This window comes from Maylandia zebra, linkage group LG19 (genome assembly GCF_041146795.1).
Source record: "Maylandia zebra isolate NMK-2024a linkage group LG19, Mzebra_GT3a, whole genome shotgun sequence".
In the NCBI taxonomy this organism is placed as follows: Eukaryota; Metazoa; Chordata; class Actinopteri; order Cichliformes; family Cichlidae; genus Maylandia; species Maylandia zebra.
Genome location: NC_135185.1, coordinates 4,816,375 through 4,842,434, shown reverse-complemented (window position 1 = coordinate 4,842,434; position 26,060 = coordinate 4,816,375). Strand labels below are relative to the sequence as shown.

Below are 26,060 nucleotides of genomic sequence, written 5' to 3'. Positions count from 1 at the left end.
TCATTCTATTCATATGGAAGTAGATGAACGTAATCTAGGCAGCCGTCTCTTTTCATGGTTTCAGTACAGCTCGGCTGTTAGCTACACACCCAACAAATTGTCTCAGGTGTGACAAATTTATACTGAAGTCTTTTGTGTATTATAGAGTCAGACATGTTTAGTTCTTATGTAAACATCTAGAATAATAAAAGTAAAACTCAAAATGTCTCAAACATTGCTGTCATTGACAGTAATAAACTGAGATACTATTGAGACTACTGAGACTATTTATTCAGATCAAGGTTATTAAGGCCTACAACTAAATTAAAAACCCAAACTAGGTTTGAATTATCTAAAACAAAAAATTAAAACTGACGATTATTTATTGTAATGCCTATACTGGTTTTCCTAATCTTGAAATGGTTCAAGATTAGGAAAACCAGATTAGAAACAATTTCCCTCAGGGTACATAAAGTATTATCAATCAATCAATACATGAAAGTAAAAAAGTACAAACTAGCAGAAACTAAACTGAATTAAAAACAAAATGTCAAAGTGAACTAATTAGAAAATACAAAACTACGGTGACTGTGGTCGCCTCACAGCAACAACGTTCCCTGCTTTTTGTTAACTAAAATGTTTTTCAGATCTACTTTTTAGTTTAGTTTGAGTTAACGTTAATGACATTAGAAGTGATGTTGTACGGCACTGGGAACAAGTTTTTATATTTAAATATTGTCTGCTGATATTGATCAGTGTACCTGAGATGTTTTGTCCCTTTCTGATTACAACCATTGCACAATCAAATAAAATGTCAAATGTTGTCTTAAAAAATAATTCTTAACTTTGGCCATTTTTAACATTTTGTGACAATTTTGACATCTTGTACTTCGGGAGGTAAGAGATGATGGAGCTGATCCAACAAAACCGAAACACTGCCCACTCTAAACCAATACATGATCCAAGATGTTTTAACCCTACTTCTTGATGTTTATTCCGTCCACTGGTATTAACCAAAACTCCAGAACAATAATCTAACTTCTCGTAAAAAAAAAAAATCTAGCAAGGTTGTGGATTTGTTCTGCAACCATGTACACTGATTCTCCAGTCCCGACCAACACACCAGGATAGATGTTTCCTATCCTTGTTTCAGCCTCCAAACCCTGAAGGACAGGCTTTCTGCATAATGACGTCTGTCAAGGTGCTCTTCAACGAACCGACGGAGCCGAGTGTGCTTGCTCTGTAACGTTAGTCTTTGTATGAATTCAATTAGACATATAGACGAAATGAAACTGTAACAAAGATGAAGAGAGACAAAGAAGAGGATGAGAAAGAGGGAGGAGAAAGAAGAAGACAAATGTCAGATGAGGAGAGAGAGTTGAAGAGAAAAGAGGAGAAAGATGGGAAAGAGTATGCAAACAACAAAGTTTGGGTAGCTTTAGGCGGTATTAGCAGCAGCAGAGGGAATATGTGTGTGGGAACAAATTGTCGACAGGAATTCATTAGGCTCGTTGTGCGATAACGAGTGCTTGTGGTTTTAATTGACTTAATCAACAAATAGAATTAATCAGAGATTTCTAATTAATGGTAATTGATTGAAATATCCGCTGGGTCACCACGCAAGCAGCCAAAATTCTCCTTCCCTCTCTCTGTGCATCGCTCTCTTCATTTCTGTCTCAGAATCCTTTACAGTTTGCCCTTGTCTGCTCTCCCCGTTGTCTCTCATTTGTTTTTCTTGTTCATTATGCCTTTATGTAGTTGTCTTTCTTTTTTTATTACATTTTCTTTTTGTTCTTTCTATTTCTGGTTACCCTCGCTGTGGCTATCTGACTTTGTTTTCTTTCCTTTGTTTTTTTTTAACTGGTGATCTTCACGTTTGGTGTTTTACACAACATTTACTTTGAATTAGATCGGGTCAGCACAGTGGTTAGCACTGTTGCCTCACAGCAAGAAGGTCTTGAGAGTCTCCGGGTCGTCCAGCTTGCTCCCACGGTCCAAAGACATGCAGTTACTAGGAATAGGTTAATAGGAAACTCTAAATTGCCCATAGGTGTGAATGTGAGTGCGACTGGTTGTCTGTGTCTATGTGTTAGCCCTGCGACAGACTGGCGACCTGTCCAGGGTGTACCCTGCCTCTCACCCTAAGACAGCTGGGATAGACTCCAGCCCCCAAAGATAAGCGGTAGAGAATGGGTGGATGGATAGATTGCATGACCAACAGTTTGAACACTTGTTTCTTCGGGTGCTGATGAGAAATAATCCAGTAAGTTTGAGAAGTCCACAAGTTCGAGTTTATTAATGTTTCTCGGTGTTCACATCACAGTTGATCTCATCCGTCCCTCCGTATTTGTCAGGCTGTAGTAATTTTATGGCAAACAGCAAAATACAAAAAACGCTCGGGTATTGAAAGACACTGTTAAATATGTCATTAGATTTACTGTCTAGTATTCAAAACAGGTTTTCCGATAGACAGTGTATGTATTGTTTTATATAGGTTCTGTAGAAGCCTACATGCAGTTTAATTTGAAATGTATGCTTTTATTTTGATAGTGCAGAAAACAGGAAGTTGGGCGAGAGGAGAGTGGAGCCATATGGTTTTTTGACCTCGCAATCTCTCTTCATCCATTTTGAATTGACCTTTATAAGTTTTTGTAATTTGGAATTCTGTTGCTGTGTACCTGTTTGGACTATTGAAGTAAATATTGAGAAGCTATCAAGGACTGCGGTTTCGTTTTTTGTTTTTTGTGGATAAGGAAAGAGGGACCAAGCGGAGCGTCAAGCTAAGGCTCCATTAGAAGGAAACCTACATTAGTCAAAAAACCTGCTCTTCACGGATTAATGGAGTTTGGAAACGCCTGACTATAAAGTAAGAAGGAAATACCGAACCGAGGAAAAACTGAAGATGGAAAACCGTAAGTCTTAAATTGCCTTGCCTTTTTTTTTTAATTTGCTGAGGTGCATGTGTATTGATTGAGTTTGGAATTTTGCTACCCATGGACGAACAAAACAGTGGAAAAAGGATTGTAAAAATGACTGAGAAGGCTATGGAAGACTGCAAGACTAGAAATGTCAACACACGTAGACATAAGCTCTCTCAATTAACCGGCATGAAAAAAGAAATTGAGCAATTAATGGAAGATGATGCAAACGTTGACCTCGTTAAAAATAAATTACGAGTTGACTTTAGCTCTTTGCAGCAAGACTTTGCTAGCCTAAATTCTGAACTGCAAGAACTTATGAGTGAAGAGGAATTTTTGGAAGATCAAAATAGTTGGTTTGATCCAAAGAACAAGTCCCTGAATGATTTCTTTTGGAAATGTGAAGGGTGGATGAATGAAGTCATGAAACTCTCTGAACAGAACAGAGAGGACGACACAAGAAAGCAGGCAGACAATAGGTCCATGTCATCAAAGTCGGCAAGCAAACGCTCCAGTAGATCTGGATCACAGCGCGGAAGCATTTCCTCTACATCTTCTTCTACATCTTCCTCTATTAGATTAAAGGTAGAAATGGAGCGTGCTGCATTAAAGGCAAAGGCTGCAGCTCTGGAGAAGAGTTTGGCAATAGAAAAGGAAGAAGCGGATTGGTACGCAGAAATGAAAGGAAAAGAGGCTGCAATAAAGGCTAAAAAGGAAATGCATGCTATGCAGACTGCCCTTGCTGAGTCAGATGCAAAACTGGAAGTTTTGCAAAAATATGAAGATACACAGCCAGACATGAGCATTTTTGCAGATGATGATCAGAATGGCAAAACTGAAATTAAAACCACATTCCACCCAACATCGCAGTACGTCTCATCAGCACCCTACGATGGCGACGATGTGCAGACACCAATGCATGAAAGGACAGTGCCTGCGCCAAGCACTGAAAGGGCCGGTGAACCTGTGCTCGATAGTTTGTGTCAAGCCATTTCTCAGCAAGTTAATGTCACTGAGTACCTGGTAAAGAATCACAAAGCTTCTCTATTACCTGACATCTCCATTCCAACTTTCAACGGAGATCCACTTGAATACAACTCTTTTATCGGTTCCATTGAACATGGAATTGAAAACCGCACTGATAATAATCGTGATCGTCTACAGTATTTGCTTCAGTACACGAGTGGACAACCACATGAGTTGGTTAAAAGTTGCATCCACATGGAACCTTCAGTGGGTTATACAAAGGCGAAACAAATGCTCAAAGAGTTTTTTGGAGATGACTTTAAGATAGCTGAAGCCTACATAAAGGAGGCCTTGGATTGGCAGACAATTAAGCCAGAAGACGGCACTGCACTACAGTCCTTTGCATTGTTTCTCACCGGCTGCTACAATGCAATGACAGATGTTAACTACATGGAAGACTTGGATAATACGTCTAACCTAAGGGCATTAGCTAACAAGCTTCCTTACAAACTTAAAGAAGCGTGGCGAAAATATGCTTGTGACCTGCAAGACAAAACTAAGAAAAAGGTCAAGTTTAAGGATTTTGTCAACTTTATCAATAAGCACGTTAGGTACGTGCTACACCCACTTTATGGAAATATAAGGGAAACTACAACAGGTGTGAAGGACTCATTCAGACAAAGAGCAAAGCCACAATATGCAGAGACATTCAAACCAAAGAAAGTGTTTACAACAGCAATCACTGACCCTCAAATGGAAAACAAGACAGAAAGTGCCAAACAAGTGGCATCAAAAACACGGACCGTCCAAGTGGATTCAAGCAGCAAACCTTGTGTTTATTGCAAGGGAGAGCAACACAACCTCCAAATCTGCAGAAAGCTCAAGGACAAGCCTCACAAGGACAAGATTGAGTTTTTAAGGAGCATAGGACTGTGTTTTGCCTGTTTGAAACATGGCCACATGAGTAGCAGCTGCAAAGACAAGCTCCATTGTCAAGAATGCTCTCGACTGCATCCTACCCTGCTGCACATCACCAATAGGGACTCACAAGAAGAAACAGCAAGGGGGGCTGCTCAACAGTTCGTATCAAGTGCTCTTGTACAAACAACAGCAACTTTCAGCATGACTGGGGCCGGTAAGGAAGATTGTATTCTTCCAATCGTTCCAGTACGTGTCAAGGCCCAGAAAGGAACCAAGACAGTAACAACATATGCATTCTTGGATCAAGGCAGCTCAGCCACCTTTGTGACAGAGTCACTGATAAAACAACTGAACCTGAATGGACGAATTACGAAAATTTCACTCCGCACGATGGGAAATGAATCTGTTGTGAACACCTGCATTGTGACTGGACTGGAAGTCAGTAGTCTGGATGGTAGCCAGTTTATTAAACTTTCAGAGGTGTATGCACAAGACCACATTCCTGTAAGTAAAAACAATATCCCAAGCCAAGAAGATGTTGACAGGTGGTCACACCTGACGGAAGTGAAACTTCCCACTATCCAAGCGGATGTTGGATTACTCATAGGAGTGAATGTTCCCAAAGCCATGGAACCGCTTAAGGTGGTAAACAGCGTGGACAATGGACCCTACGCAGTGAGAACAATATTAGGTTGGACAGTAAATGGACCACTTAGGAGTGGAGGCGACATGAGTGGGAGAAACAGATCGGCACAAGTGACTGTGAATAGGATATCAGTAGCCAGGTTGGAAGAGCTCTGGCAGCTACAGTTTAAGCAGGACTTTCCTGATGCAGGACAAGACGAAAATCTTGAAATGTCCAAGGAAGATCGTCAGTTTCTGAACATGGTGTCTCAGTCTGCAAAACTGGAGGATGGCCATTATAGTATTTGTCTTCCAGTGAGAAGCAAGGCGCTGTGCTTGCCAAGCAACAGAGAAGTCGCAGTGCAACGTGCGCTGAACTTACAGAAAAGATTCACCAGAGATGTCAAGTTTTACGAGGAATATGTTGCATATATGGATGATATCCTAAAAAAGGGTTACGCGATCAAACTGAACGATGCTGTATGTAAGTCACTGGAGGGACGAACATGGTATTTGCCTCATCATGGAGTGAGACATCCGGTCAAGCAAAGGTTACGTGTTGTCTTCGACTGCGGGGCAAGCTTTCAAGGAACATCGCTGAACCAGCATCTCTTGCAGGGACCGGATTTGACAAGCTCACTGGTGGGAGTCCTCCTGAGGTTTCGACAGGAGATTGTGGCAGATTACTGCACTAGGCATTAGGCTGATGTGGAGGCCATGTTCCACCAGGTCAGAGTCAGCAAGGAAGATACAGATCTCCTCAGGTTTCTTTGGTGGTCTGATGGGAATTACAAGGAGAAGCTTGCAGAACACAAAATGTTGGTCCACATCTTTGGTGCCACCTCTTCGCCAAGTGTTGCATCTTTTGCACTTCAGAAATGTGCTACTGATTTCGAAAGGGAATTTGGTCAAGAAGCTGCAAGGACAGTCAAGAAAAATTTTTACGTGGACGACTGTCTTAAGTCAATTGCAGAGGAAGATGCAGCAATCACCCTGTGTTCTGACTTGAGGAACATGTTGGCAAAAGGCGGATTTCGACTAACAAAATGGTCAAGCAACAGCAGAAAGTTGCTCAACTCAATTCCTGATGAAGAAAGAGCACAAGGATTTAAAGTTCTGAATCCGGACGAGAGTAATTTGCCGATGGAAAGAGCATTGGGAATTCAGTGGTGTGCTGAATCAGATCAGTTCAAGTTCAAGAAAAACTTTAAAAACAGACCGAACACTAGAAGAGGACTGCTTTCCCTTCTCAGCTCCATCTTTGATCCACTGGGATTTGTTGCTCCGGTGATTCTGTGTGCGAAAAAAATCTTGCACGATTTATGTCGGAGGAAATACGGCTGGGATGAATACCTACCGGAGGACGTCATTAAGAGCTGGAATAAGTGGGTTGCAGATTTGCAAAGGCTTGACGACTTTGGAGTTGACAGGAGCATCAAGTCAAAGCAGTTTGGTGCACCAGTCTTTGCGCAGTTGCATCATTTCGCTGACGCAAGCGAAGACGCTTATGGCACAGCAAGCTACCTGTTGCTGCGCAATGCAAGTGGCGAGACTCAGTCCACCTTGGTAATGGCAAAGGCAAGGGTTGCACCTTTGAAGTGTCCAACCATCCCACGAATGGAACTGATTGCCGCAACTGTTGCAGTGAAGATGGATAAACTTCTAAAGAAGGAACTAGAAGTAGAACTGCATGAATCTGTTTTTTGGACAGATAGCACGGCTGTGCTAAAGTACTTGAATAGTGAAGGCACAAGATTCAAGACCTTTGTTTCTAATAGGATCTCAGTAATCTTGAGCCATTCTCACATTCGGCAGTGGAGATATGTCAATACCACTTTGAATCCAGCAGATCATGTCTCTAGAGGACAGACTGTTGCAGCATTCTTAAAATGTGGCGATTGGCTTTCGGGACCAAGTTTCCTATTCTGCTCAGAAGATCAGTGGCCGAAGAATCCAGATCCCAGAATGCTGGATTTTGATGACTTAGAGGTCAAAAGAGAAGCTCAGACACATGTCATTCAGATGCAAGGGCTCAAAGACGCAGTAGACCAGCTGATGAATCACTACTCATCTTGGACAAAGCTAAAGCGTGCTGTAGCCTGGTTCATGAAACTGAAGAGTTTGCTTAAGGAATTAATAGCAAAGAGAAAGGAAGCAAGCACAATGAGTGAGGAAATCAGGATGAGCCAATTCAAGAAAGCTTTCAAGGGAAAAAATCTAACCTGTGATGATTTGTCTAAAGCAGAAATGGAAATTGTGAAGTACTGTCAGAAGCAAAGTTTTGAACAGGACTTGGCAATGCTGAAAGAACATCAAAGGGTGAAGAAAAAAGGCTCTCTCTACAAGTTGACTCCAGTACTGCAAGATGGAGTCATAAGAGTTGGAGGAAGGTTGAGTCGAGCAGCGATGCCAGATGATGCTAAGCAGCAAGTCATCTTGCCAAAGGAGTCACATATCACACAGCTTGTGTTAAGACATACCCATGATGTTACAGCTCACGCCGGACGGAATCACATGTTGGCTCATCTGCGTCAAAAATTTTGGATCCCTGGAGCAAATGGAGCCATTAGAAGGTTCTTGTCAAAATGTGTCACCTGTAAAAGGCTACACGGAAGTACTGGCAAACAAATAATGGCAGATTTACCAAAATGCAGGATCCTGCCTGATGACCCTCCGTTCACCAAAGTAGGTGTTGACTACTTTGGTCCATTCCTGGTAAAAAGGGGAAGAAGTCAAGTAAAAAGATATGGTGTCATTTTCACATGTCTTACCACACGAGCTGTACATCTGGAGGTTGCATCTTCACTTGACACTGATGCGTGTCTCAACGCCATCAGAAGATTCCTTGCCAGAAGAGGACAAGTTAAAGAGATGTACTCGGATAATGGAACCAACTTCCGATCAGCTAACAGTGAGTTAAAGAAAGCAATTAAAGAATGGAACTCCAGTATGATCATAAAATCATTGCAGCAAAGGGGGATCCAATGGCATTTTAATCCACCAGCAGGATCTCACCATGGAGGAAGCTGGGAGAGACTCATCCGCTCAGTGAGAAAAATTTTGAACGTCACAGTAAAAGAACAACTGTTGGATGAAGAAGGTCTCCACACCTTGCTGTGTGAAGCTGAGGCTATTATAAACAGCAGGCCTATTACAAAGGAATCTTCAGATCCCAATGACCTGGAGGCTTTAACACCCAACCATCTCCTGTTGCTGAAGGTTAAGCCAGAATTACCCCCAGGAATCTTCAACAATCTTGCAGACATTTTTTGGAAACGCTGGTGCAAGGAATACCTCATGCAGCTCCAAGAGCGTCAACGATGGACTACACCTAAGAGAAATTTCCATGTTGGTGATGTTGTGCTGATCGTAGATGACACAGCACCCAGAAATTCATGGCCACTAGGAAGAATCGTAGAGACCTTTCCAGACCAGAAAGGTCTGGTGCGTCAGGTGAAAGTAAAGACCAAGACCAATGAGCTTTGTCGACCAGTTACAAAGCTGTGCCTTTTGCAAGAAGCTGAAGATAATTGATGCACTCTTCGAAAATCAAGAACTAGTTTCCTCTGAGGGGAGGAAAGTGAAAGAAGATTCTTTTAAGATAGTTGAAGTTCAGTTAAGTGATGTAGCCATAGATCTTTTCATTTAAGTTAAAGATTTTGTAGTAATTGTTTCAAAGACATTGATAACAATTAGGGGCCGGTAATGTAGAAGCCTACATGCAGTTTAATTTGAAATGTATGCTTTTATTTTGATAGTGCAGAAAACAGGAAGTTGGGCGAGAGGAGAGTGGAGCCATATGGTTTTTTGACCTCGCAATCTCTCTTCATCCATTTTGAATTGACCTTTATAACTTTTTGTAATTTGGAATTCTGTTGCTGTGTACCTGTTTGGACTATTGAAGTAAATATTGAGAAGCTATCAAGGACTGCGGTTTCGTTTTTTGTTTTTTGTGGATAAGGAAAGAGGGACCAAGCGGAGCGTCAAGCTAAGGCTCCATTAGAAGGAAACCTACAGGTTCAGTTCTGTTGCTTATTGTTTTGAAGAGATTTTTTGGTGTAACCTTCATTTGTGAAATCGCAGAAAAGGATTTGGTGGAAAAGCCTCAACACTAATGAATCCTGTTTATTTTAATCCAAGAATGATGGCTTTTTAAAGACTCTATATTCAGAAAATGACACATCTTACCCACTTCTATTCTTATGTCTCTGTCTCACCTCTGTTTCAAAGTGCTTTCCACTCGTGAAACACTGACATAGCAACCACAGTAACAACCTCCACTCTCCTCTCTCTGTCTTTTGCTTTTTCTCCCTCTCTCACACCTCCCTGCATCCCTCTCCTCACGGCAGGTCTTGGTAATTAGATTGTGGAGATGAGGAGGTGGCGGAGAGTTAAGAGGATTTTGTTTTTAGGAGAAGGAGATTTAAAGAATGAGAGAGATAGAGCAGGATGGAGTAGGGGAGAGTGAGAGATCAAGCTTGAGAAAGCCAAGGAGTGAGAGAGGAAGAGGGTGAAGGGGGAATTATAGAAAGAGGAGAGCAGATCCTTTTCCTTTTGTTTATCGTGAGCCGGTCACTCTTCCTGAAAGAAAGTGTTGAGTGACAGAGATACATGAAGGGAGGGAGAGAGAGAGAGAGAGAAAGCAAATGAGGAGATAGTGAAATCATTTGTCTTTTGAGTGTCTCTTCTGCTGGTCAGCTTTGAATATGACAATCTGGAGAGATCTACACAAGCCATTAACAGCTTTTCTTGGTCTGACGCTCGAGATGGCTGTGAAATGGACAATTCCCGATCAGATGCTGAAGGACCACAACCTGTTCAACACGAAGGACTTAGAGGTTCCTCTGAAACCTCATGAATTCTTCTCTTTGGCAACCTGAACGAGCCAGAAGCCTCGCCAAGGATGCTAATTTTATCCACTTATTTCCTAAATCTGTTTTCTCATTTCTAATTAGGTCTTGTGTTGGTGAAGTACTCATTAAATCAAGAGTGTCTCTTTTGCTCCATTTGAACCATAACAGTCTCATACAGTGCCAGCACTGGTGTTGACACAGTGCTAGTTTACTTCAGTAGTTCTCTCACTTCATCTTATGCTCACCCACAAGTAAGATTTCCTGATACTTAAAATGCTTTCACACCGGACATGTTTGGTGTATGTTAAACAAACTCCAGTATATATTCTTGTATAGGACAAATAACTCAACTGGAAGAGATTTCTTTGGGCAATTTTACATTTTACAGAATTGCCGGGCCAATTCTGCCCCCAGGGCCTTATATTTGACACCCTTGATCTATGTCCTTCAACTTAAACTGATTAAAAGGCGTATGTTTTGAATATAATATAGTGTGTTTTGAAATTTTAAAGCTTTATCACCAGTTTAGGTAAACTAGTTTACCTTTCTGAGGCCAGCATGTGAACAATTAGTGGTGCTGACTCACATCCTAGCAGCTTCACACTTGGCCACAAATCGTCATTAAAAGTCCCATTAAAAAAAAAGAGGCAAAAAAAGGGGCAACAACTGGACACACTCAACACTGATTTCCTGGTCTAACTTGTGACAGTTATGGAAAAGCAGATCAACAGAATCACAAAGTTTTTTGCAAATGGCACAACAGGAGACCGAAGCAATGTAGGAGCTTTAACTTGATATCATAGGCGTATCTACTATAATCTCAATGACTTCAACCACAAGACTGAGGTCAGAGGTCAAGTTTTCTGAAAGTCTTGTGACTGCAATCACTGAAGAAGGAAGTCGCGTAGGATTTTCAAATTAGTGCCGTAGGTTCATCTGCTAAAAATCTTGGATGAGTTCAAATCTCACTGACCTTGACCTAAAGGTCATAGGTCCATGATCAGGTTTTCTTAAAATCATGTGAATGCGAAAACTTAAGGTGACGATGTAGGATTTTTAAATTGATACCACAGGTGCTTCTACCAAAAATCGTAGACGAGCTCGAATCTCAGTGACCTCGACCTCAAGGTCAGCGTAAGTTTTCTGAAAATCTTGTGAATGTGATAACTTGAGAAAAAGGCAAAGTTTTTGAAATTGATACCATAGGCATGTTTACTAAAAGGCTGAGGGGTATCACCATAGAGTCCTCATTTCCCAAAAGAGCAAATTTCCTGCCTTTGTTTACAATTACCTTTGTTTTGTCTTTTCTATTCCCTCACTAGTCTCACTAGTCTTTTCTCTCAGTCTTCACGCTTTTGCACATTTCCCTCGTTTTTACCTTCACCTCTTTGTCGACCTATCTCACACTTGCTTTTGGCTTTTCTGTCCATCTCAACCTCCCCTCTACATTCTCCATCCCTTTCTCCGCAGCCACTCTATGGCTTCCCATGTATTTTTGAAGAAAAGCTTTTTAGCAAATATTTGTCCAACTGTGTCTGTAGAGCCCTCTGAGTCAATACGGACCCAGCCAGGCTAGACCGGTCCAGAGAAAAAGAGAGTGAGAGAGGGGGGGATCAGTGCATAAAAACCAGCAGTGCAGAAACAATAGAAACTTAGGAATCTCTCTTTTTTTCCTTTCTGTATGGAAATGAATTCACAAAGAACAGAGTTTTGCTCTGTAAAGCTTACCAATCTGCGAGCATAACACTTGTGACTTTCACAAGTAATGCAACTGTTGGTATACCGCTCATATCCATGTTAATGTGTTTTTAAAGGTGTTTTTAATATAGACAAAAAGAGTAAACTCCCTTTGTGAAAACACATAACCTTTACCATAAATTCTCTCAAAGAGAAGTTTGTTGCACTTGCACTGACAAACAGTGAAGTTGTGTCTATTTTTCCTGGTACCCACATATAGTTTTCCTCTACATGAAGTCATGTTTTTCTTGAGACATTTACTTAATTTCATGTCATGCTGGGAGGAAAGGGCTTATTTTAGTTAGGTTTTTTTTCTTAGTTTTTGGATCATTATATTGTTGTGTTTAACAAAAGCAGATCGCACTCACATTAGTCCTGCCTACAAGGCTCTTCATCATTTAATTAACAAGGCAAATATTCTTAAAGTATTATAGAACCAAGCAGCTAACACTGTTGGAGACGGCATCAGTGCTCTGTTGGTAACTACACCAACGTCCCCCAAATGTTTTCAAACAGATTTTTAGTTATCTCAATTAATACACACTTTAGCAGCTATTCATTTCTTTATACTTAGCAACTGTTAGCTAACAGTTTATCTATACTGTGCTATCTATTGTTAAACGGGTCTTTTAATCTCAGATTATCACGTTTTTGGAGCATTTTCTGCTAAACACCCACCAGTTTCCCATTTTCGAGATGTACTCTATCTACTATTTCCAGACTGATAATTCAGGTTAAGTTTAAATAATACTAAAAGGCATTGAAAATTCAAGAAATGCTGAAGTGGTGCCCTGAAGGGTGGGACAAGGTATAAAAAGTGTTCTAATTTCTACATTGTGCAACTGAAATGCATGCAAATGAATTTTAAAGTCTTTTGAAATTTAATCATGTCTGATTTTTTTTATTTAGAATTTTACATTAAGAAGCAGAGGGGGAACAAAGTGTTTCCCCAAACTTTATGGGGGGCATTATATATGAAAATGCTACATTGTTCCATGTTTAAGACCTCCAGGACAATGTGCATGGTTACAATGTGGTTCTCGAAAACAAAATATTTGCATAGATTTAACTAAATAATTTTCTTTTCATTATAATTCTCCAGAATTTGCTTCTATTCAGATTAGACAGTCCACTAATATTTTTGGTTTTGGGTTACAACTTAACATATTTGCTCAACCCAGCATGAAAGTTGAATCAAACTAGTATAGTCGAATTTAATGTTAAAAAGTATTCTACATATTTAGTTTTTCATCTGGGATGTGAAAGTTTTAGTCAGATATGAGATGACAAAGCAGAAGGCCCACTGTGATTTGAAATGGTGCTTTTACAAAAACTATTTACAATTTCCTGTTCTGAACTTTAGCTAGCAGCTGTATTTCAACTTTTAATCAGTTATGTTTGTCTTTACTGAGTCTTACTCTTGGCCTGATATGTCAGCCGTCAATTGTATTTAATATCAATTTTTTAAATTTAATAATGAATTCACACTTTTCCCATAGCGCTATTCTTCTGTAGCAGTACCCTCACGAGACATTTGTTTCCCTAGTTGAAAACCCCTGGTCTGTACTATAATGGTTTATCCATGGTTCTGCTGTGCACTAGACACTTATCAGAAGCCTAATAAAAGAAACTAGATTTAAAGTCTATTACTAAACCTTAGGGCACAGTTACATTGGGATATACAGTGAATCATTACACAGTCTTTGTACATGACTGTATTGATTAAGTATTGAAGCAAATGAGTTTGCAAGACACGGTTGAGTAGACAGCTCAAAAATGGGTCTGTTAGCCTGTTAAATTTGTTTGTGGATGGCAATAAGTTGTACACCTGTCGTAATCCATCAGGAAGCACACAGCTGGTTTTCTGTGGAGCAGAAAGATCTTGCATCAGCACCGAAGCAAACGGATGGACTGGTCTTCACTGCCCAACGAGTGATATAGAGAAGTTTCTCACATGCTAAAAAGCTCATTTTGAAAACATTTCTCAATCAGCATATTTGGTTTTCAAAGTGTTGTTCCAGCCCCAATCTAGTTTAATACGTCTTCCTGTGCTTCCTCCGTGCTGTCTGCTGCACTTATTTGGCGCGGAACGAGTATCACTCAGTCGTTTCATTGTTTAGAGCCTCCTCCCTCAATGTAATACACACCTCCTGTTTGGAATAAATTTATCTGCCACCCCACAGACACACACGCGAACACACACTTGGCTTGTCCTCTTGATCCTGTCTGCTGTATTCTGCATCCCCATCTTCTGTTTAGACAACCAGGCAAGCCACAAATATGCTAAACTGAAGAGAGCGGGAAAGAGGAGATGAAAGACGGGAGAAGAAGTGTTGAGTGTGTGTGAGAAAGAGGCAAAGTGTGAATGTGTGCGCACGCAAGAAAGAGAGAGCGAGAGAGAGTTAGAGGGAGAGAGAGAATCCCATTTCATTGTAATAGTGTTTAATATTTATTGGAAAAATGTAAAGAAAATGTAAAGGAAGTGCTTTTCAGCGAGCAGGCAGGATTAGCATAAATAGTTTGGGGCTTGGACGTGCTTGGTCCCTGCCGCAGAGGAGTAAGGCTGTCCCCTCTATTCGCTGTCTCACACACAGAAATATATGCATATGTTTGCACATACACCCACTGCTACACAAACTTTATGCACAAGCCTGCACGAGTAAACACTGAAACATGCAAACACACACACACACTGACCTTTGAGTGTGGAAACTCATCAGCATATAGTGATTTATAATAGGCACTGCCAATCCTTGTTTCTTTTTTTTCCTCTTTTTTTGCATTTATTAGACAGAAGCCGGGAGGGAAGCAGAGAGGGGGAATATTGGCTGTTGTCATTTATTTTATGCACTGTTGCTGCTGATCAAGGATCTGTGTGCTGAATTTGACTTTATGCTAATAAACTGTAATGAATGACCAGAATTTAACTACAGTGAAGTGCAGCGAATGTAGGTCTTCTTTCTTGATCTTTTATTGTTAGAGAAATGAATAATTCTGGTTTATTTAATGTTTAGGGTGTTGTTTTCATAATCGTGTCCATAATTTCTCCCTGTGTTAGTATTAATGAAAATTCGGGACATTGGTAACATTGTACAAGAAAGATGGAGGGATTAGGGGCAATGACAGTAAGTCTGTAAAAGAAACCAACAGTTTATGATCATTTAAACCAGAAAAGTACAGCTAATTATCCTGAGCAGTACATTGAGTCGAGCCTCGTTGAAGCACATAAATTGTACTTTACGTGCTTCTTGACATACTTTTAACCATAAACATATTACAGTAAAGTAAGAAGTACTAACAAAAAAATGTAAATAAATATATATTTATTTAAATATATTTATTTAAATAAATAAATAATTAAGAGAGCATAGTGTTGCATGAAAGAGGACGCATATGATTTGTCTTTTTCTTTTGGCAGGAATCTTTAGGGGTTGTCAGAGCAACTCAGACTTTTTGAAATCTAAAAAAGTAGCAGGAAAAAAATTGAATATTTTTGGTATGGGACTTTTTTGTATCCAAAAACCAAACCAATTTAAGGTTTGAAGTTGGAATTTAAATTTTTTTAAAGGAAATGGGGAGCTTAGCTAACGTGAAACAAACCACAATATGATTTTCCAACCTCTACAAGAAGTTTGAACTAATGAGCTGACGCTCAGCATTTCTTGTTGTTGTGCAAATGAGCTGCTTTTCTGACCTCACTCTCCTCGTCTTTCTCTTCCATGTTGCCATCCAGCCCCTGTGTTCGGACATTCAAGCCCGACGGCGTGGGGTCTCCTCTGTTCTGAAACTGTGCCAGAAGCTGCTACAACAGAGCCAGGTGGGTAAAGGAAAACACAACTTAGATGATGGAAAGTTGGCTGCCAATGTAAAAGAACTGTGGATTCACCTCACCAGCAAAAGACACGAGTTATATATAACTCACGAAATATACTTTAGAAATGTTAAATTTTATATTTATAATTTTTAGACTTTTGAAACCCTGAGAAGAATAAATTCTGTTGTCAATTCTTACAATAAATCGATCTAATCCCCACCCTAAAACAGTCGGGCCCCATGGCTGAGGTGGGCCCTGATGCGGAGCAGCACAGAGAGGCCCTGCAGCTGCTGTCTATCAACCTAGAGAGAAGGTGGGAAGCGATCGTGATGCAGGCGCTGCAGTGGCAGAACAGACTGAAGAGAGAGCTGGGAGAGCAGCAGGTTAGAGCGCTCTGACATTTACACTTTACATCCTTCATTCTACACTGCAGGCAGTCAGCTGACGCGCTGTTACACTCAGTGAGCATGTCAGTGTTTGATTTGATGCTAAAATGTGCCGTGAAAGACAGATGGTGCCGTGATTGAAGCCGCGGTGTTTTGGTTATGGAATAATTTTTATAACCCGAGACAGTGTCATAATATTTTGTGAAATAAGCATCAACTCCTGAACAAAGCTGTTTTTATTTTTTCCTTAGGTAACCCCCCCCCCCCCCCCACACACACACACACATGCACACACACACAAACACATGCACACGCACACACTCCTCCTCCTCCCGTGTCAAACATACGCACACTCCAACCCCCCCAGGCAAAACTGTGGAACAAAATGAATGTTATTAAGGTGTCTAACAGTTTGGCTGTGGTTAGATAACAACATTTTCTCTAAGGCTCTGTGTAGAAGTAAAATGAAAGACGCACTAAGGAGGATTTCAGTGCCTGGACTGGAGTTTGTGATCAACTTTTAAAAATAAGTCACAATTTCTGATGGCTTTCACAGATCCCGCGCTAGTTTTGAAAAAAATATAGATTATCGTAACCTTTTTCTTTTAATTTCATACTCTGTGACAATTCTGGCAAACATCTGTTTTTGCTTCTTTGACTGGTGGATTTCCCTCAAGATTCGAGCCATGTTTTTTTTTTGCTATACTGATAACTCACTGCTATTAAATTGCAACAAAACTCAATTTTTCAGAATTTTCTCATTTTCTTTCTTCAGTCTTTTATTTCTCTCGTTCTACTTAAGATAATTTGAAATGTGCATAACCAAAACACAAGATTATTTGAATTGACACATATTTCAGTTATGTTACAGTAACTCACATTGATGGTGAGCTGTTACTGTCGCATGTGCCTGATGCCCACCTACCACTTCTGGGTATTTCGAGTAGGCAGTCAAATGAAGTTTCTCTTATAGCTCACAACTTCTTGTTCCTTATTTAGTTTAATGTACTGGTCTGTAAATAAGGAAGGCATGAAGCCAAGCAGCTGGAGAGTATTTGGACGATTCTTTTTGGGGTGGTTGTAGCTCAGGAGGTAGAGCAGGTCATCTAAATGGTAAATGGACTCATTCTATATAGCGCTTTTCTACTCTCTCAGAGTACTCAAAGCGCTTTATACAAAATGCGACATTGACCCAATCACACAAACACTTTCTTCTAAACTTTGAGTGCTTCCTAACTACATTCATACATTCACACACATTCATACTCCGATGGATGCATCGGAGAGCAATTTGGGGTTAGTGGTTCGATCCGTGGCTCCTCCAGTCTGCATGTCAAATAATCTTGGACAAGATACTAACCCCAAGTTGCTCTCCGATGCTCTAGGAAGCAAAAGGTTAAAAGGTACTTTTTCTGTCCCACTGTCGCCAAGTGTTTGCTTACAGGTCGGGGTTTTCTCTGTATTATTGTAAAACACCTTGAGGCAACTGCTGATGTGATTAGGAACTTTGTAAATAAAATCTAATTGAGTCTGAGTAAGAAATCATTTTGCTTGAAAATTTAGTTTTTTCTTTCACTGTAGTCAAACAAAACTTAAGATTTGGGACAAAGTTTAATGAACGTGGTAGTTTTTCTGGCTACTAACTCAGCTTAAAGTTGTTTTCAAAATCTTAGAATTTTAAAAAAAAATTTATGCCCAGGAAAACTTGTTGTGAATTATTAAACTTATATAACAGATTATACATAATGTTCTCTATAGGTTGTCAGTATATCATTAGTAAAAGGTTTCTTAAGATCTAAAGATGCCCATGTTGTCTGCAGAGGGTTTATTCTCAGGCCTTGTAATTTTACTCAGAAAATAGCATTATTTTTGTGTTTTTTACTAATTAATGTCTTAACAAGAAAAGCTAAGTCTCATCAGAACCTGACTAGAGGAAAGGTCAGAGGATTACTAAATCATTAGGAATATAGGTGGTGGAGATATGTTATCCCAGAAACTACCCCACCAAATTTCATGAAACTGGAGTAAAGAAGTGGAGCACAAGCAACGAAGACTTTGTTGACTTTTTTTTAACATGTTAAGTTACTTTTTGAAATCCCCTGTAGTCTACAGGATGTAACAATGGTCTGTACTGAACAAAACTATCCCCACCCTGAAGCCGAGCCACTATGAGAGGCAAAAGTCTCTGTGGATATCCTGCATTTTAAAAGTCTGCCTATGCTGAACCTTTATGTGCCAAGTCCATTCTATATCAGCGAAGCCTTCCTGAAGCTTCCAGTTGATAAAAGCTAATCTGTTAGTTTTCCAGTGTGATCAGTGTCATGGAAGCAATGTTTCATCTGACACCTGCTCGACAAACAAAAGAAACAAATGAGATTTTAACACTTTGACAGTTTGCATATTAGAAAACCACGCATGTCTGGCACCATGACGGCACATCGGCAAAAAGAAATCTGTAGCTGATGATGCGTTTCAGGTTCCATGTTTCAAGTGCTCACTTATCACAGCGATGGTTTAACGCTGCAGTATGACAGCTCAGCACATGGGCATCTTGTCTGAGGAAGCAGCTTGTGCCATTGGTGTTCAGCGAAAATTCATTCATGAGGGAGCCGTCCACAGCTGAGCTGCTTGGGCAGATCAAAAAGCTGAGTGCTTTCTTCAGCTGAAGGCAGGGAGCTACAGCAGAATGGAAGCGTTATGGATCTCTAATAGTGATGAATATAGAGGCAGAAGGAGGGGGGCATTTGGATACAAGGTGAAGGGTTTGGCAGGGAGACACATGCACAGTCACACTTACGTAAGCATAAAAAGCTGTTAAGCTTCAAGCACTATTGTGTTAGACTAGTGCTTGCAAGCAGAAACACAAAGTGTCGTGCCAATGTGAAGGGAACGTACAGTGGGGAAAATAACTGACAGATATTCATGTGCTAACAGCTCAGAAAAAATAGGAAGAGAAGGAAGGTGAAAGTAAAGGAGGGGAGGGGAAAAGGAGAGGAGGTCAGGAGTGTGTAGGAGGACAGAGAGACCACACCGTGTCACACCTTTGGTTTAGAATTTAAGCACAAACTAAGTGAAACCTTCTGGGGCCAAGCAGGAAGGGCACTCTTTAGACTTCCATGTTAAAATGACCAATTAAAAAACATTAAAAAGCTTGTAGAAAACAACCATTTGGTTCTTTATGGACGTTTTTCTGCCTTCATAGCAACTGAATCCTCACAACCAGCCAGGTATGCCTGGAGGTTTCTTCCTCCTGCAGAACAGGGAGTTTTTCCTTCTCACTGTCACCAAGCTTGCTCACAGGGAGCGCTGTGGTTGTTGGGGTTTTCTCTGTATAATTGTAAGGTTGTGATTTGGCACAAACATATATAAACAAAATTTAATCAAACTGAACTGAACAAAAACAAATAAACTTCCATGTGGATACTATAAAGGTATAGCACTAGAGCTCCCGTTTTAACGGCACAGTGGTTAGCACTGTTGCCTCACAGCATGAAGGTCCTGAGTTCAATTCCACCATCAGGCCAGGGTCTTTCACGGTGTTTTCGTGGGTACTCCAGCTTCCTCCTAATGTCCAAAGACATGCAGTTAGTGGGGTTATATGTGGTCATAAATATTTTGTATTTGTAAAAAAGATTTGTATGTGTAAAAAAGATTTGTGTGTGGACTTAGGAAAAAAAACCCTGCAAGTTACAAGTACGGATTTTGACCCTATTTTTCTTCCTTTCATCTGATTGGTCAATGTCATGTCAATCACAAATGTAACAATCCAATCAGAGAACAGATGGGTTTGGCTGTCGGAGGGGCGCTTTTTTGAACTGCAGGTCCTTGAAGGGTGATACAGTTTGAAGCTGGAGGATCGCTATATAAATATCCGATAGCAGCTAGGTCCCCTAACTTTCAGTAGCTGTTGAAAGGAAAAAGTTGTGGTATATCAGTGGTTAGAAATACCATTATTACTTTAGGATTAGTTTAACACAAAGTCAGGGCTGACCCGGGACCATTGCTGTGAGTCACAGTGCACAGCATAAAAGTCCTTTCACATCGGACGCAGGATGTGCTGCTAATGCTAACTGCTAACTAAAAGCAAAGGATCCAGAATTTGTTGCGCTGGCTGCTGGGCTCTGTGGGTTTTTGCAGCAGCGCTACCTGTACTAGATGCACACACAAATCTTTTTTACACATACAAATCTTTTTTACGCACACACGTACAAAATATTTATGACCACATTTTGAGCCCATAGGGTTAGGTTAATTAAAACACTAGGTGCAAATGGTTATCTATGTCTTAGACCTGCGACACACTTTTGACCTGTCCAGGGTGTACCCTGCCTCTTGCTGTAAGACAGCCGGGATAGGCCCCAGCGACCCTGAAAAGGATAAGCGCAATCAAATGGATGGACTTTTCAAATCATTTAACTCTTTCCTAAAATGTTCTTATTCATCATTTACTAAGTGTGGTATAAAAACAAACAAAGAATAAATAAATAAATACCATTCCATAAAATCAGTCTAAAAATGTGATACTTTCTTTCTACAGAAATAAAAATATGCCTCTTTAAACACCAGTGACCATTTAATAAGGTCACTCTTTCAAAGATATTCTGACCTTTGATGATAAATATGCCAAAAATCTGAGAGATGTATTGATTGGAGCTGACTTTACCTTACCACGTGGGAATTTCCCATGTTTAAACTGTACCCAGTGCAGCACTCTGATCTGTGGGGATACTGTGGAATTCAAAACAAAATCTCTTGCAGAACCATCATGTCTATTTCAATCTATAGAACATATATTTTTCTTGTCACTTTTAACGATCTTATAATTTATCTAATAGATAGTTTATGCATTGTTCTTATAGAATTTTCCTTTGACTGTTGTCAGTTACATGTTGTAATATGTGTTATTTGTCGATGCTTTTTCTCGTGTTGCATGGATAAAAGCTTCTAGTTGAATTGTATTTATTTTGCCCTTTCATACTCATCAGTGAGCCGCAGTATTGTGTTTGTATTAAGACCACACTCTCTAATCGTGTTGAAGAGTCAGAGTTGAGCGCACTCTTACTTTGTATCACTTGCAAAGAAAATATGGAGAATCTGTCTAATTCTGCTTTACATGTGCTGCTGGAGGTCACACTCTGCCTTTCTCTCTCTCTCTCTCTCTCTCTCACTTTTGTAAATTCACACACAAAGGACACACACACACATATTGTAGAGGAGGAGAAGACAAATAACGGAGGCCAGACACTCTGACCTCGCTGCTGGCTGGAGAGTAATTTCACTTCTAGTGGAGATGAGAGAGGAATAAAGAGAAAGAGAGAAGCAAAAAAGAGGGAAGGGGAGGAAACCCGAGAATGAACCAGACAAGCATATATGTGGGTGGTATAGTTTATAAATGAACACTTCTGCCCCATGATAAAATGACTGTCCGCTTCTGGTTTCCATGTGCATGCATCCCTGTGTGGATTTTTGAGAGAGGGTTTGTGTAAATGAGTCCGCTCGCCTGCCTGCAAATGACTGCAGGAATGCGTGGCTCAGATTTTAAGTACAGTGTAATGACTGAGAAAGGAGATCAGCTTGTGCAAGTTATTGTACCAACACACAAATGACAAAGAGAAACTTGTGTTTGGTGGTAGTTTCTTTTAACAGCTGAAGTAAACTGAAATTGGTGTATTTTTATTACTAAAGCTATTAATTGATGTTAGTGCTTTACAACCAACCATGTTATTTATCAAAGAAAACATCAAAAGAGTCGTTACTTCCTGAGAAAAGTCACTATTTCTGTTTTACTAATCATCTTTTCACACATATTTCTGTATTATACTTTTTTCTAGCTGTTTTTTAGGTGTATAGTGCACAATCTCATCTTACTTTTTATTCTTCTTTAACTTAACTGTAGCATCAGTGATAAAACCTTTATAACATACCAGAAGAAATGAAAATCATCAGTGTTTCTCTGTCTTAGCACAACAGAAAATACAAGTTGTATAACAGAGTGTTAGTGGATGCTAGAGGAAAGCTTGGGGAAATTAGAGTTCATTCTTTGAGGACTGTGAAATGAAAATACAAGGTGAATTTCTTGGCAATCAAGCTTGGTGATGAGTGGATTACTATGGCGTTATGTTTGTGCCACAAAACCAGCCAATCACAGACTTGGATGCAAAAAAATCTGATTGGCTGTTCTGGTCTCCAATCAGCTCGAAATGACGAAATGCAATATCCCAGAATGCATTTCGTCCAAAACTCAAACGAGGCAGTGGCACGCTTTTTGTGACCCATTAAGAGTAATATTTCAAACTCCGCCACTCTGCGTTCCTCTGCCACTGCCTCGTTTGAGCTTAGGACGAAATGCATTCTGGGATATTGCATTTCGTCATTTCGAGCTGATTGGAGACCAGAACAGTCAATCAGATTTTTTTGCATCCAAGTCTGTGATTGGCTGGTTTTGTGGCACAAACATAACGGTTTACAGAAAGAGTTGAGCGCGCACGGGCAGAAATGTTGAGAGCGCAAGCAACACATTGCGAGCAAGCGGAAATGCAAAAACAACATGCTTTCACAGTTGCTAGCAGCTGTTGTGAGGCAGTATAAAAGACTATGAAACAGACTAATGTAACTGTCACCTGCAAAACACTTACGTATAATACTACAACAGCCACATGTTAGAAGGCAAACTTCTCCCATCGAGCTTCTCCAGCATTTAGTTTACCATAAGTGAAGGCATCACCACTGTTTGGAAAAGGTTGGACTTTGTACATGTGGTTACTCGCATGATGGCAAAACAAGCCAAGAGACATAACCAACACAAGTCTGATATGATTGTAACACGTCAGATCAGTCTGTAGTAAAAAATGCTTTTCTCACTGCTTTTTAGCCAAACATAATTGGCTAGCATGAAGATACGTTTGACCCATTTGGTGTCATCTAAAACCACTTTGCTAAGATTAGTTAAAACCATGTCATTTGGATTTTGAGACATTCTTGGAAGATTTCCTCCCCTTTGTAAAGAACCTCAAAGACATTGGAATCCTTGGCCTCGATAAACACCTCGTAACCTTTAACCCTCTTCAGAAATGACCACTGTTGTCATTTTTCTTTGGAGGTTGGACTGTATTTTATGCCTCTTCCCTCAGAACATGTGATTTTGTTCTAACAGGGTTTTTGTTGTTGAAGTATGAGTCATATTTTCTTCTCTGCATGTTCCATGAGTAGATGTGTGTGTACTGCCGCTCAGAAAGCACATGAAAGATGCTGTTTTATCTCTGATTTAATGTAAATGAGTCTAAATTAAAGCTGCAGGGTGTTTTGGGGATGAGATTTCACAAAGTATACCTGTGCATCTAATGTGATATATGGAAATTATATTTCCGCACAGTTTTCTCACAATTATGAAATATTTTCGAGCAGAGTTATGAGCAACATATGGAGGTTTTCACTCACTGTTTGCAATTACATTCAAAGCAGCCTGTCAGCTCCTCCACTCTGCATGGAGAGGTGATTTATCTGTGCGCTTCTATTCATTTTGAATCAGACCGGTGACGCTGGGCTCCCTGAGTGCTTTGACAACCGGTACAGCAGAGAGCCAGCAGAGATTCAAGCAGCAGCAGCAGCTCCAGGAGGAGCGCAGGCACATGAATAATCACCCAGACACTCCTAGATAGCTCTACTCTCCTTGGGCCTTCCAGCAGATGCTATGCTAACAAATGGGAGCAGTCAAACTAGAGCTAATGGGAAAAAGTTTGCTGTTTTCACCCCGAAAAACACAACACACACACATATTGAACACTGGCAACAATTACATCAGTAAACAGTTTGATCGTGTTCATGTAAATATAATCACAGGAAGGAATGCTGAAAAACCGGTCAGTTTGTAGTAACTAGTTTTTATTTTATTTATTTTATTGATGTCATCATTTCAAGTCTTATTTTTTATTCGTACAGGTAGAAAAAAATAATGGTCGGTATGATGTTTGTCATATTTGGCCTTTAGACTGAATACAAGCACATCTTAATTTATGTGATTATACAGCTTCAAAGTTTTGTGGTGTGGTAGTGTATTGATTTGTTTAGGCTTAAGCTTAGTGTTGCCTGGATGTATTTGCATCCATTTCATTGGGTTTGTTTACAAGTCTGTCATTGTTTTCACCTCTGAATATGTTTCATGTCATTTCATTTTGGACATTATCCAGTGTTATTTTTATTTGCTTTACCCTTTTCGTTTTTAAAGCTAAAATGACCTTGATGAATATAAGAGGAGAATATTTCCTGTGAAAATTAGCTGTTGTGTGTATAATTCAAATACAGCTTGACAAATACTAATATAAGAAGAAAGATGAGGAAATAAATACATTTTGATTGGGTAAATTTGTGAAAAGATTCAGTCTGACACACATATGTAGCATAAAATTAAAATCTTTTTGAATAAATAATAACAAACAGAACTTACTTACTTTTTTTTTACTTCCAAAATTAATAAAAATAAAATAGAAATGTACAGAAAATGTCTTCAGTTTTAGCCTCTGGCAATTTGGTGTCTTGGCTTTGTTGTAGATGGGACAGTGTTTTTATTGTAATACAGTTTCTGAACTTACATTTTGCTCCTGAGAAACAGCACACATATAGTATTAAAACAGACAAGTAGCCAAAAACTAAATGTTGAAACTAAATCTGAACTGAGCTGAAAATACAAGTCATGAGAAATGGGAGCGATTAAAGAGGACAACCTTGTCATGTTGTGCAAGTATTTGTGTAAATAACTACCAAAGTTTGACTGGTTATTGATGCTTGGTTTGCAATCTCTCACTCTGCCAGGTTCCCAGCAACACTTTACAGTCATTTGCTGCTTTAAGAAATATGTTTTTAAGGATACTGTGAGTGCTGGACACCGATAGTCCCCACGCTCCTCTGTCTGTGGTCATATAAATACCCACAATCCAGCTATAAACTGTTGTAAAATTATAGAAATGAGATGAATTACAGATATAAATTATGTACAAGGTTTTCGTGGGTCATCAAATCCCCGATTTGATTGGATTAGGCTGATTGATAGCCTTTCCTCTCAGCGCTGAATGTGTTTTTGAATGCGTCTACAGTGGCAAAACCCAGTTCAGTCATTACCCCCATCTCCCTTATCAGCACAAGGGGAATAAACACAAATCTAATAGAAATTCATTATACAGAGACATATCCACACACACTCACTCGCACACGCACGCAGAGCCAACTAGTTTATTAGATTAATAGGCTATGAATGGCTAATACGAATTACCCCCCTCTCTTGTTAACGAGACGCGGAGCAATTTGTATAATTATGTCTGTGGAAGAGAAGAATTCCTGTGTCTAAGCATATTTTTAGACAGCCGAGCTTTCTGAAGGCTTTTGATTACGTATTTACTTTGGGGTTTTCAGCCTGGTGCTCTTTCTCTCAGAAGTCGTTTTTGAATAATTCATCGCTTTGTTCCAGAGTGGAATAATTTGTGTTGAGATTTATGAGCAATTGCTTTGGGGTGGGCTGATTTCACTCTTCTTTCTTTTTTTTTTAAAATGATCACAGAACATGTTCTGTCAGAGTGTCAGTGTGTCTCTTTCAAGCAGAGGCCTGAGTCGAGACGGCGTTCTCAGGAGGGACGCGGGATTAGCGACGCGTCTTTTTAAAGAGTTTTGTGCCAAAACAAGATACAACATCCAAAATGACACGACTTATATTCCCATCGTGTTTGATAGCACAACTTAAAACATTTATGTGCTTTGAATCATAACTGAGAACCCCTTTTCTTAAAGGAAAGCAACACTGTATGTCTTTAAGCTCTCTTTGAAATTTCCTAGGTGTTATTAAAACAACATGTAATCGGGGCGAGTGCTCCAC

General features: G+C 39.9%; 1 protein-coding gene across 1 annotated transcript in view; it reads left to right on the top strand.

Moving 5' to 3' along the window:
- Positions 1-26,060, top strand: part of akap6 (A kinase (PRKA) anchor protein 6) — a 236,893-nt gene that overhangs the window by 192,600 nt on the left and 18,233 nt on the right. Inside the window, exons 18-19 of the mRNA XM_004554667.3 lie at positions 15,732-15,815; positions 16,043-16,195. Coding sequence (XP_004554724.1) covers positions 15,732-15,815; positions 16,043-16,195 — 237 coding nt within the window. The remainder of the gene's footprint in view (positions 1-15,731; positions 15,816-16,042; positions 16,196-26,060) is intronic.